At 51.7% G+C, this 13092-nt stretch overlaps 2 protein-coding genes across 5 annotated transcripts; one reads left to right on the top strand and one right to left on the bottom strand.

Moving 5' to 3' along the window:
* Window positions 1–53: 53 nt before the first annotated feature.
* On the bottom strand, window positions 54–8075 carry LOC308065205 (arf-GAP with dual PH domain-containing protein 1-like). Of its 3 annotated transcripts, none has more exons than XM_080390913.1 (11): window positions 7937–8075; window positions 6809–6939; window positions 5834–5925; window positions 5662–5744; window positions 4813–4925; window positions 3070–3216; window positions 2554–2637; window positions 2158–2220; window positions 1575–1646; window positions 845–1076; window positions 54–757 (listed from the first exon to the last, which is right to left on the bottom strand). In XM_080390913.1, the coding sequence occupies exons 1-11, from the start codon at window positions 8028–8030 to the stop codon at window positions 729–731; spliced, it is 1140 nt and encodes a 379-aa protein (XP_080247039.1). In that variant the 5' UTR covers window positions 8031–8075; the 3' UTR covers window positions 54–728. The 3 variants fall into 3 exon arrangements, with proteins under 3 accessions (XP_080247039.1, XP_080247038.1, XP_080247040.1); XM_080390912.1 differs by having other exon boundaries at window positions 1575–1847; XM_080390914.1 differs by lacking the exon at window positions 1575–1646.
* Window positions 8076–9062: 987 nt separating this feature from the next.
* On the top strand, window positions 9063–13067 carry NOL12 (nucleolar protein 12; the record flags this gene model as incomplete). 2 transcript variants are annotated; one of them, XM_080390927.1, is made up of 6 exons in its annotated part: window positions 9484–9557; window positions 9654–9759; window positions 9956–10004; window positions 10431–10573; window positions 11551–11651; window positions 12300–13067. In XM_080390927.1, the coding sequence occupies 6 exons, from the start codon at window positions 9484–9486 to the stop codon at window positions 12469–12471; spliced, it is 645 nt and encodes a 214-aa protein (XP_080247053.1). In that variant the 3' UTR covers window positions 12472–13067. The 2 variants fall into 2 exon arrangements, with proteins under 2 accessions (XP_080247052.1, XP_080247053.1); XM_080390926.1 differs by lacking the exon at window positions 9956–10004 and having other exon boundaries at window positions 9063–9557.
* Window positions 13068–13092: the final 25 nt, after the last annotated feature.

The raw sequence follows: 13092 nt of genomic DNA on the forward strand, positions 1-13092 counted from the left end.
CCATCACTTTTTGTTAACGTGGGCACATGCACATACATTACCCACAACACAGGTGTATAACGATACATTGTTTCTGAACAGTGCTCTTAATCTTCTTTGCAGCAATTGGAGGAAGGTCTCCCCACAAATGCAGTCTGAAGAAGCTTTCAAGGCCATACATGGCAAGAGGAAACAAGCCTCACATTGGCTGTTAGATTACATCTTCTAAGTGACCTTTCTCAACTACAGATCTAACTGATCAAATATCTAGATATTTCACATCCCTGTCACCAGCAGAGAAGCCATTCCTCGTAAAGGAACAGGCTCTCCTAGTTCAACAGCTCCTGCAACCTGCTGGGGTGTAACTCCAGCCAGGCAGCTGTTTTCTTGTGTAAGGCAGGTGTCTGCAGCTTCATGCAGGAGCGATGCTAGGTCCCACATCCAACATAGCAAGTGCCAAGTTTTCAAGGCCCAACTGACAAGCAAGGCCTGCCACCATCCAGTCAGATCACAGCAATTTAACAGTGACAGGTTGCACTGAGGGTTCAGACTCACGAAGTCTTGCACTTGAAAGGAAGTAGCTTAATTGGGCCCTCGAAACAAAGTGGACTGTCTATGGGGAAAAAAAGTGCTTCAAAGGGTGCTTCAAGCGCACTGTGTTTCTCTGATGTCGATCTCCTCTTCTCTTCTGACAGCCCACTCAACAGGACCAGGTAGAGTCGAGTCATACAAGGGTCCTGCATGGCTTCCTAGGATTTAAACTTGAAGTAGGCTTCAACTGTAGTGAAGGAAAAAGGTGATGCATTAGGGCAATAACCTGAACCAGAGTGGCAGGAGGGAAAGGAAACAGCATCCAGGCACTTACTTGCATATTCCTGTGGTGTCATGGCCTGGCTGATGATGCTAGTGAAGGCTGCGATCCAGTCCAGCTGGTCGGTCTCTGTCTCACAAGTGAAGAGGTATTCCCGGTCAGGGGTGACAATGGTGAGGCCATAGTGCCAAGAGAAGTTGCCCTGTGTCCCCAGGGGCAATCCCTTCTGGACACTATATCCATTCTCTCTGCTGCCCACAAATACCTCACCCTTAGCAAATGCATCCTGCAGATCAGAAGGGAAAGAGAGGGTTTTATGGAATCCCAAAAGAACCGGGGAATAACAGCAGTGCACCTAAGGACAGGAGAGTGGGTGAGGACTAGGGATGTAGCAGCAAACAGATTTATAGGTGGTCAGGGGATTCAGAAGAGCAGGGAGGATATGCCTAAAGGCAGCAACAGAAAGGAAATTTCAGGAGATAGAACTCAATAGATTTGAGAGGAACTGCTGCCCTGTCTATCCATGTAATTCCCCATGTCATTCTCCTCCCCCTCGCTGCCTTTACACTGCTCCCCTGCCCGTTCCCTCTGTTTGCAGGCAGTGAAACAAACACAGAAAGCTTGCGATGAACTAAGTGGGATGGAAAGGCGAAGACCTGACGTCTATTCAGAGCAACTGGTGAACTTGCAAGCCTCCCTTACAGCAGAGCAGTCTCTGGTCGCACTTTGACCCTGCCCTCAGCACAGCTGCCAGCAGCTGCCAGAGGTCAGATCTCCCCCTCACCAAAGGGTCCTTGAAGTACATGAGCCTGCGGTGATCCAGCGTGAACCAGCGTTTCTTAAAAGCCTCTCTCTGCTGTGGAAGGAAGAGGTGACATACGTAAGGGGACAGCGCCCTCTGCTGTGAGAAGGGCAAATGGACACCCGAAATCCATCCCAACCCCCTGAGCCAAGCTCCTGCCTTTAACAGCAACCTCCTCCTCGCCCTTTCTGAGCTGAGAGTGCGGATCAGTACGGAGATTTTAATTCCCAGCTGCGGTCCCCAACTCTTGGACTTCTGCGAAGGACCCCAGAGTTGAGACAGGATAAATCTAGACACTAAATACCTGTAAGGTCACGCACACACAGACACATGCAGAGATCTGTTGTTCTGGGAGAAAGCATGGAATCTGGCTTCATCTACTTTCAAATGTGGCCTTCCCCTTCCTTTTATTCTCCCCTCCCTTGGTGCACACACACTGTTCCCACGGGTGTCTAGAGTCAGAGGGGAATGGGGAAACAGCAGGAGAAAAACATTGAAGTAGGGAAGGTCAGTGGCTCTCTGACAGGTCCCTGTTAGATTTTTTTTTCTCCCGCCAGCAGCTCACCTTGGGACCAGTTTTCTCCATGTATCCCTCCTTCAGGAAGTTTCTCGTCAGCCGATTTTTAATCTGACAAAAAGACAAGAGTAACATTCACTTACCCACTTTTCTTTGCTATTCATTTTTGCTCCCCACCCTTTTTTCTATTCTCCCAAATTTAGTCGCCTTTTAAATTTGTGTTTGCAGAACTGCCTAGCCAGGAGTCACTTCTGCTCAGGAACAGCAGAAAGCAGTTGTTCTCTGGCCACCACAGGCCCTTTTACACACACTTTCTCATCCCTCTAACTGAACACTGCAATTTCCACTTCTGTACCTGGGGTTCTGATAGTAACTAATGGGCTCTTTTATCACATAATCGAGTACAAATGGGACACTCAGCACGGTGCTCTAGTGCTGCCTTACCTCATTATCACTGGCAATGGGAAATGCTACCTTCAGATAATGAAACTGCACAGAGCGAATAGCATTGAACCAGTCCACTATCTCCTGAGAATGGAAAAGGACACGACAGGAAGCTTAGCCAGAGCAACAGTTAGCCATCTAAATTCACCCAGCTGCACCCAGTCCTATGTTAACTACAAACACAGCCAGCTCTCCCTCCCCAGCACCTACAGCATCTCCCTCACACACACACAGAGCCAGCACAGCTGCCCCATTCCCCGCATGCACAAGCAGCACATCTGCACATCTACAGCAGCTCCTCCCACACAAACCAACTCAGCCAGAGCTCCTGCCCTGCTCCCTGAAGCAAAACTCTCTCACAGAACATAAACACAGAGGCAGAACACCCACCCTGTTACCTACAGCAACTCACACACACACACCCCCCGTACTACCCATGGCTTCAGACTATTTAATATTAGCAGCCTCTCAAATGACATCAACTGCTTTGCAGTAATTGATGCTAAAACCAGATACCTTTCCACTTTCATGGTAGACAAATATATTCCGGGTCTTGTTGTCTTTGATATAGGTGATCTGCAGGCCATTGGGGTTCCCAATCTTAACTGGCTGGAACATAGCATTGATGACATCTATTTTAACATTGATTTTGGGTTCTTTGGCCTGAAAACAGAATGGCATTAATCATGCATGAGCAATTGTAGTGGGAAAGAGACCGGAGCTACTGACTTAGTGGGGTAAGGCAGGATCAGAGGGTCATAAAAGGTATTTAACTGCCCCTTCCCAACAAAACTGTTGTAGCACACACTCCTTTCACTGTGTGGCATGTTCGAGCCCCAACAGTGGCCCAGCCCCTCCAATTTAGGTTTGAGCTGTGCCAACTCTGGAACTGCCAATGAAACACTGAGAGTGCAGCATCTAACTTTACAGTTGAGACAGTCTAAAGGCTACCTCACCTCAAAAGGAAAGAACCCACTCCTAGAATCATAGAATAGTTTGGCTTGGAAGGGACCTTTTAAGGTCATCTAGTCCAACCCCCCATAAGCAGGGACATCTTCAACTAGATCAGGGTGCTCAGGACTCCGACCTTGAATGTTTCCAGGGTTGGGGCATCCACCACCTCTCTGGGCAACCTCTTCCAGTGTTTCACCACCCTCATTGTAAAAAATGTCTTCCTTATATCTAGTCTGAATCTACCCTCTTTTAGTCTAAAAGATTACCCCTTGTCCCTATTGCAACAGACCCTGCTAAACAGTTTGTTCCCATCTTTCTCATAAGCCCCCTTCAGGTACTGAAAGGCTGCAATAAGGTGTCCCCAGAGCCTTTTCTCCAGGCTGAACAACCCCAGCTCTCTCAGCCTTTATTCATAGGAGAGGTGCTCCATCCCTCTGATGATTTCTGTGGCCCTCCTCCGGACCCATGCCAAAAAGTCCACATCTTTTCTGTGCTGAGGACTCCAGAGCTGGAAGCAGTACTCTAGGTGGGGTCTCATTGAGAGTGAAGTAGAGGAGAAGAATCATCTCCCTTGACCTGCTGGACACAATTCTTTGGATGCAGTCCAGGATACAGTTGGCTTTCTGGGCTGCGAGCACACATCACCAGCTCATGTCCAGCTTTTCACTGACCAGTACCCCCAAGTCCTTCTCTGCAGGGCTGCTCTCGATCCATTCATCCCCCAGCCAGTACTGATATAAGGGGTTGCCCCAACCCACGTGCAGGACCTTGCACTTGGCCTTGTTGAACCTCATTAGGTTCACATGGGCCCACTTCTTGAGCTTTTCCAGGTCCCTCTGGATGGCATCTCCTGCTCATCCCTACCCCAAGCCATTCCCTCCCTTGTGACAGTATGTTAGCACTCGCCCATTCATTTCAGGGAGATGAATGAGTAAAAAACCAGCCCTCCTCAAAACAAGCCAAACAGCAGGTTTTTGCTAACTTGGCTCACAGTGGAGTGAGGCTGGTTCCAGGGATGGTACAGGATTCAACAGCCAGGCAAATGGATAGGGGTGAAGTGAAAGATCAGTCCTTTTATCAGCAGTAAGGGAAAAGTGTAGGGAAGCACAAAGGGAGGATGTGGGGAAACATCATCCTGACAGTAGGAAGAGGACCCCTATCCTCAGTGACATGTTCCTGTTATCATCCCTGACCTGGGATGAACAAGGCAACCTCAGAAACATGCGTAGGAGATAGAAACAGCTCTGTGACCCCACTGCCCTGGGTGGAGTACAGACTGAGGTGGGAGTTGACCACCATACTCACATCCTGCTTGGTGAAATACTTTAGACATCCCTCTCTCTCAGACAAGAGGAACTTGCGGGGTAGAAACTGCCCGTTGTCTCGACCTCGCTTCCAGAGGATGCCTTCTTTCACCCCTAGGAGCAGAAAGGCCACTTTTAAGAGCATTCCCCCATGAGCACGGTGGGCATCAGAGAGCTGCATGCAGACTGGGGTCCCAGCCATACCTCTGGGACAAAGCACATGATGGACTACTGCTGAGAACAAACACTTGAGAAGGAGATATCTCACCTCTGGCTTACAACTGAAGATGGTGGTGTTCCGGGGTCTGCAGCCCAGAAAAACAGTCACCAAAAGACATTCTCAGATGCTTCCCACCTCCTAGTCTGGCTCCCAGTACTGCCTCTGACAGGGTAAGAGCCACCTTTCCAGTGAATACCAGAGTCCTGGCCCACACAGACCATGGCATGGGACCAGAACTCTTCCTACTTAACTCTACAGGCCCTAGGGCTCCTGCACCTTGTGTCACAGTACTGGCAGTGACATTTCAAAGACAGCTGCCATGGTTGAAGAGGGTGGCATACAGCAGGACAGAAATTCCTTACTGCAGAGGTCTGGCTCTGCCAGGACAGCAAAAGCCTTCAAAAAATGTCAGCTGGTAATACCAGGCTTAGAAGCAAGCCACGGCACTGCCAACCTACGCTGCCCAGTATTTAACCTCCTCTGAAACACTGCTGTGTAAGTACCAGCTGGGTTCTCAGGAGTACTTGCGGAATCTGCAACACTGACACTGTAAGCTTTCTCTTCACGGTGCTCAAAAGCTTCCAGCAAAGGCAACAGGCAGGATATTTTGATGCTGTGCTCTGCTCTTACCATCAGAATATGGCAGCTGTTTTCCTGGCTCGGTGAACTCTTTGCGTTCATATTTGGCCCGTATCCATTGTTCTCTCAGCACTCTAGGGAGAGAGGTGACAGGTAGCTCAGAAACGAACTAGAGGAACCCAGACCTGCCCCTCCCCCTTTTCTTCTGTACGCAGCAACTTACTGGCAGTCATTGTAGGTTGGCTGGTAATAGTAAATAGGGATGTGAGCTTCATATGTGGCTTTAGTAACAGCATTCCCATGCTTGGCCAGAAACTGCAGAGTTAGACAGAGAGTTAGTGCCTTCCCTTTGATGCAGACTCATGTTGGACTCACCACAGGGCTAGATGCACATTGAGCTCTAATGGAGCATTCTTTCCCCTCTATTGCAACATCCCAGCAAAGTCTGGCTACAGAAAGGTGGGTCTCAAATGTCTTGGCTGCTCTCAGAAGTGACACTGATTGCACATGAATCAACATAATGCCACAAATGTCACTTCCATGGGGCTAGGTGCATGCACATTCAGTGGATTTGCTCCCATCTCTGGGGAGACCAAGTTCAACAACAGCTCTGCAATGCTGTCTGGGATGACATTCCAAACCTCTTCGCTCCTCTCCAAAGAGCAGCAAGATACAGATTATTTTATTTGGATCTCTGGAAGATTTTTTCAGTCCCCTGAAGATTAATGGGTTGAGGTATATATAATGGGGAGAAGTCAAGTTCCTCTAAATGCCATTTTTCTCAAGAGATCACATTACATCTGCAAACTCTTCTCAGAGCATGGAATTGCCCAAGATTTTCCCCTTGGATCACTGAAACCAAGAGGAGACATTGAGGCTGGATGGTGCTGGCAAGTGGGAAATTAATGATCTGGAGCAACAAAGGCCCTGAGCCTCGGCAAGATACATTGCAAGAGCTCTGCATTTTCCATAAGGTAATCGGACACAGAGACACATAAGACAAGGGCATCCCCCCTCTCCCAATGCGGTTATGGGGAGTTATCCCCACTTGCATATTCAGAGCATGAGTAGCAAAGGGACAGATTAAATCAGATTGAATCTCCAATTCTGTGAGGCCAAAGGGCTGATTTTCCCAGGACAGTTAGTGTACGGCCTAGACCCAGCCCACCTAACATACCAGCGGGGATAAAGGTCTCACCTGCACCTGAGCATCATCCCAGTGGTCCATCTTCAGGGATTTCACTTTGCTGATGCTGGGGATGTTGCGGTGAATCCCTGAACAGCTGAGGCATATAAAGACACCCAGAGTAGAGGATGCCCAGTCAGGGTCTGAGGGTATAAAAAAGGGTATGACTGGAAGTGGTAAATTCCCCTGGGAGACATGCCTCAACTGAGAATGTAGTCCAGAGAAACAGAGAGCTGGGTGACCATCTGAATCTGAGCTGATTAATACCCAAGGTACAGATGCCAGTCAGGAAAAGGCATAGTTATTAGTCCCTCATTCCCTTTGCTTCAACCACTTCATCTGAATCTCTATTGACCTGAACCCTGAAAAAATCCAGTGTGCTCTATGAACTCCCTTTGTGTAAAGGGTTACCCACCTTGAAAATGAAACCATCTCTGGGAAAAGACTCCAGGAGCTGTTTAGTGCAACATAGCAAACCCCCAACAGTATTTAGCTCAGAAAGTGAAAAGCAGCCTTGAATCCAGAACCTTCTTGGGAGAATTTGAGAAGGCAAAATGGTACTAATTAGCCCAGTCTTAATTTGGCTGGGGTGGTACACCCCACGTGCCCCTTTTGAGAGGAGTATAATGGGTGTTTTAAGCAATGCTTGTAGGACCTCAAACTAGGTACCCTTTCAAGAGCGGAAGTCCTTCAGGAAAAGAAATCTCTGAGGTGCCTGTGGCAGGTTGTCAGTTCAGAGCTGAGTCACAGAGGAGACAATGTCCTCCTGAATCATGCCTTCTTTCTGGAGCAGTTAGGATTTCACCAGTTTTCCTGTCAGGTCCTGACTGGGCATGACCTTGCTTTGTATACAAGATCTGACACAACTACAACCCACAGTATAGCAGCTACACAGCCCCTGCTCATCTGGCACTACCACTCATGTCCCCGTCCTTCCCACCAGCACTGTGGCAGCATCTCCTTCCTCCTCCCTTGCCAACTGACCTCCAGGGAGAGGAAGCGAATATCCAGAGCAATGCTTCTCCTTCCTCTCCACCCCAGACTCCCGTGTAGTCCAGATAGCTGGCACCAAGTAGCTGCTAGAGACCAACCCCAGCTCCCTGCTTCCAACTCTTTCTCCAGCAGCCTTTGAGGACTCACCTGGTTTCCCACAGTCTGCACACAGCGAGTTTTCCGCTCTTCTCCACACCTCCTTCAGGGTCTTCATGCTCCGCTCGTTGCCTCCGGCCATCATGCCCGAATGCTATGAATGCTATCCCTCCAGGCAGGGCAGGGCCAGGAGGGCAGCTGCCTGCGCCTTCTGCACCCACAAGCCAACCCACTGGGTTGCCCAAGGGAGAAGAAGGCACCAGAGAGACAGAAGTTCTGGCAGATGGAGGGAAAAGGAGACGGCAGGAGAAGCCGTAAGGTTAATGGAAGGAGTGCAGAGGCCTGATGGCACACACCTGAGCCGGCTGAGTGCAGGCAGGGGCAGAGGCTGGAGGCTGAAGTGCACCCAGACTGAGTGAGGGTGAGGAGGAGGAGGAGGAGACCTGCCCCATGGGCGTGGAGGGAAGTACAGCAATTAACCACAGAACTGGTTTTTCCGCATTTCTGCTGGTGAAAGGACAGGCCAGGAAAAGAGCGCAAGCAGCAAGGGAGCTGATAAAGGCGAGTGGGCCCTTGATGAGCGGCCACCAGGATGCGTCAGGACTCTGTGTCATGCTCTGTGGGCTGGGGGGTTGGCTCTGGCTGCCCCCCGCAGTGCTTCAAGAGCTTCCACCAAAGTCAGCTGGCCACCACACAAGCATTTCACCCATTTTTGAGGTGAGGACTGGAGGGCAAAAAATGTTCAAGAGTTCAGCCAAAATCACTCAAGCCAGCAGCCAAGAACATGGCAGTCCTGATGCCCCCACCAGCTCCTCTCTCCATCACTACAGCCACCACAGCTGCACCTCTCTCATGCAGACTCAGTGTCAAAAGCCAAGCCCCGTGCCCGCAATTGCCTTCCCCGGCACTAGTGCCACCAACACCAAGCAATGACAATAGCTTGAAATCAGCTCTCAGGCTTTTCTTGAGGAAATGAGGATGTTAAACATCTGGAGGAGATGCAAATGTGAAATACTCAAGAGGACTGGCAAAACGAGTCTCAAGGTGAGAGATCAGGCTAGGCTGTCTACATTGTCCACACAGGCAGCACCTAAGCCTTTTGCTGGCAGGGAGCTGAAGGGGAGCAAGAGCTGCAGGCACCCAAGCCTGAAGAAACCCCCTGTCCGCCCCAGTCCCGATGCCGGGGCTGGGAACGCCTGCAAGGTCCGTGACGGTGGCTTCCCTCTGCCACCGCGGACTGGGGGAAGAAAGAGCCAGAGGAGCAGGAGAGGGGACGCACACAGGTCCCACGCACCGGCGGGACAAGAGGACCCGCTGCCGGCCCCGCTCTGCGCCGCGCCGCCATGCCTGCGAGCCGCCCCGCACCGGGCGGCGCTGGGGGACGCCCCGCACCCCGCACCCCGCCCCGGGGCCGCCCAGCCCGCCGGCGGCTCAGCCAGCGGGGACCCCCGGCGGCACCTCGCGGGGAGGCCAGCCCCACCCCCTCCGCCCGGCGAGGCGCGGCCGGCACAAGATGGCGGGGCGGGGCGGGGCGGGGCGGGGCCCGCCCCTGCCGGCCGGGCGGCGGAAGGGGCGGGTGGCGGCGGCGGCGGGGAGCCATGGGCCGCAAGAAGAAGGGGCCGGGGGGGCGCGAGGCGCGGCTGGTGGTGACTTTCGACGAGGAGAGGCGGAGGTGAGGCCGGGCGGGCTCCGGGCGGGAGGAGGCGGCGGCGGCCCCCGGTGAGGGGGTCGCTAATAGCGGGGGGGGGCTCCGTGTTGCCGGCGGTAGGGAGTACCTGACCGGCTTCCACAAGCGGAAGGTGGAGCGGAGGAAGGCGGCGCTGGAGGAGATCAAGCGGAAGCTGAAGGAGGAGCAGAGGAAGATGAAGGAGGAGGTACCCCACAAACACCCCCTACCCCGCCGCGGGGGAAGGCTCCCCCCTCCCCCGCCGTGGCGGGCTGGGAGCGGGGCAGGCCGGGGGTCCGGGCCGCGGGGCAGGGGGCGGTCTTCGGGCTTCCCTACCCCCGCTGCGGGAGGAGGGGAGGCGGCTGGAGCGGGGGTGCGTGCGGTGACCTGTTTCCGTCCCCCAGCGGCACCAGGAGTACCTGAAGATGCTGAGCGAGAGGGAGGAGGCGCTCGGTACGTGGTGCGGGGCGGCAGCGGGAGGTGGGCGCCCGGGGCCCAGCCCCCTCGTGGGCTGCGGGCAGGAGCTGGGGCAGGGGGGCTGGCACGCCGGGCGCCGTCAGCGCCTCGCTCCTGTCGTGTGCCGCTGGGAAGCGATCCGAGCGGTGACCCCTGCAGCCCTCTGGGCCCTGGTGAGACGGGTCAGCTGGGCGCTACCAAAAGGAACAAGCAGGAGGACATATCTGTGGTGTGACCAGGCCCCGCTCTGCTGGGAGAAGGAGCTTCCCCTTCATGCTTGTAGTGCCGGTGTTCAAGCCCCTCCATGCGTTAACCCTGCGTGCAGAGGCCAGGGTCCCCCCTCAGTATGGCACCACAGGAACAAGCAAGTGTATCTTGTGAAAAGTTGGGTGCTTTGCAGTGCAAGATTTCTTCTCTCCCCAGATGAGGCTGATGAACTGGAGCACTTGGTGACATCACGGACAGAATCTGTGAACATTGACCACCCAAACCACATTGTGACAGTGACCACCATCAGTGACCTGGACCTCTCGGGGGCACGCCAGCTGGGACTGACCACCCCTGTGGTAAAGCCTCTTGCCTCTCTGATTGTCAGCCATAAACATTCTTGGGGCTGGCTAGGTAGGGCTGGTACTCTCTGAATATGCCCAAAGACTTGCACCTGGCTGGGAGCAGGGATGAAAAGAGAAACTCTTAACTTTCAAATTCTTTCACAACTTACGTTGGGCCTCTAAAGAGGAAGAAATGTCCTATGTGAACAACTCACTCCAAAGGTCCCTGGAATCCTTTACTAGTCCCAACTGACCTTGTGTAAGTGAAAGGTGTCACAGGGCTGAATGGCAAGAATGTAGTATTAAAAGCTGATACAACACAAGCAGCAAGATTTCAGACTTTGCTGCGTGGGCTATTCTCAACCTCTTTCCTGTGTCCTGTCCAGGAAGAATTATTATTAGCGTGAGGAGGGATTCCTCTCTCGTGATCCCGTGCTTGGACCACAAATAAGGAAACCAGTCAGTTCTGACTATGCTTGCTTCTAGTCTCAAAACACATTGTAATTGAGCTATCACATCGGTTTTGTAGAGGCTTTCAGGTGCCAGATGATTTGATCCTTTTGATCTTCGTGACTTCTGGCTGGATTTGAGCTGTTCGGGGAAGTGTCTGTGTTAACTTTACATTTGAAAGGTCATCTTCTAATCTGAAAATCCACTTAAAGAGGTTTTGATAGTAACTTTAGAAAAAAGCTGAAACCTTCAGTTCATAGTTTATATTTCAATTGCATCGCCATTAAGATTATGCTGAAGTTTTTGGATCTTAGCATGGATTACCGTAGGGTTCTCACTGGTTGTCCCTTTCTGAGGGGCTGCAATAAGAAACTTTGAGATCTGGATGGCAAGGGATATGGAGAATTAAAAATACTTAATCCATGACTAGATGGTTCACAAAACAGGATGAAACCAAGAAGGCAGCAGAAACACTGGAATCACAAAACTGACTGGTTTAATGTGTCTATAGGGTTTTTTTTCTCTTTTGCTTCCTTCTTAAGAGAGAAAATGATGGATCAGAAGAAAAGAAAGGGGAAGAGGTGGTGAACAAACCTGTAAGAACAATGCCCAAGAAGGCCAGAAACCCCTTCCTGTCTGAAAAGTATGTATAAATTCATTCAGCTCTTTGCTGCTAGGCTCTGCAAGCTGATGAGGAGGATTTTTCCTTCCCAGATCAGCGATGTGGTTGCAGGGGGGGGGGGGATGCTGTGCTGCTTGGGTGCCCGTGGGCAGGAGCCAGCAGAGGGCACTAGCAGAGCACAGGCCTACCCTGGGTGCTCCGTTCCCATCGCACCGGTCCCTGCTGACAGCAGTAGCAAGAGGAGGATGATGCGGTGCAGGGCAGGCTTTGTCCCGAACTGTTTGCCTAGTCCTTCTCAGCAGATATTCCAGGGTGCAGAACTTGCCTCTAGGGTTGAAGGTCAAAAGACCCTGAAGCTTAAAGCTTTGGCATTCTCCACATTTTTGAGCAATCAGGATTTATGACTGCTTTGGGAATGCAGATAATTACTTAACTCTGTGGCAGTCGGGCAGCCCACTGCTCAGAAAACTCATTTTGGTTGTTACTGCATATAGATTTGCAGGTTTCCTGCCCTGTTAAGATGATGCCTAGCACAGGGAGCATCCTCTGGGGCTTGCTGTGGCTGGTGTTCATTCCTGCTGGACCACACAGGGCACTCTGCCATTGTGGTGTCACCTTGCTCCTGCACACTTTGGTCCCCAAACATGTCTCTCTTCCTGCCCTGCACAGAATCTCTTCTCTTACTGCCACACTGCATATGCACAGCCGGAAAAAGACAAAAGGAAAGAGACCTCAACGTGGGCAAGGCCCGCGCAAGAAAATCCAGAAATCCAGCACGGGGCGAACCACTAAGACTCAACGACGGAGGCTGACAGGCAAAATGGGCTGCGACCAAGATTAACAGAGAAACTGGTGCTCAGACCAGCAGCTGGGACAGTGCTCCATGTCTGGCTTGCTGCTCTTTGGGGCCTCTTCATTATGGGCAAGGGCCTTGTTTACTTGGTTCTCTGACCAGCAGTGAGCCCAATACAGGCTTTCTCTTGTCTCCTAAGCACTGGTCAGGGTGACTGGATGCGATCAATTTATTTCTGCAGTGATCTCCAGCTAAGTGGGTGCCAGAGAGTCTAAAAATTTCTGCTGGGGGTCACATTCTCTATTTGGCATAACCCTGCTGCCCTTGGGCCTCCCCTTCCAGAGCTGATACTAGGCTTTATCAAAGGAGAGGATCTCGGGTGGAGCACAACAGGCACATCCACATCGTCAGGGCAGTTTATGAAATTTGGAAGAGCTCTGCTTCCACTCAGCATCAGTGCCCTGGCATTTCTGCTGTGTAGCAAATCCTTTTTTCTACGGAGACATGGTATCATCTTGTCCTGTGTGTTTCTTCTCTAGTGCCACACCTGAATGCAGGGGTACTTTTTGCTTGGTACCTGTGCCAGATAAAATTTGGTAACTTCATGAATAAATCTTTATGAAGTAGTTTTGTTAAGAAAAGAACATTTGTGACTTATTTGAAGCATAA

The sequence above is a fragment of the Falco punctatus genome (genome assembly GCF_963210335.1).
Source record: "Falco punctatus genome assembly, chromosome: 6".
Lineage (NCBI taxonomy): Eukaryota > Metazoa > Chordata > Aves > Falconiformes > Falconidae > Falco > Falco punctatus.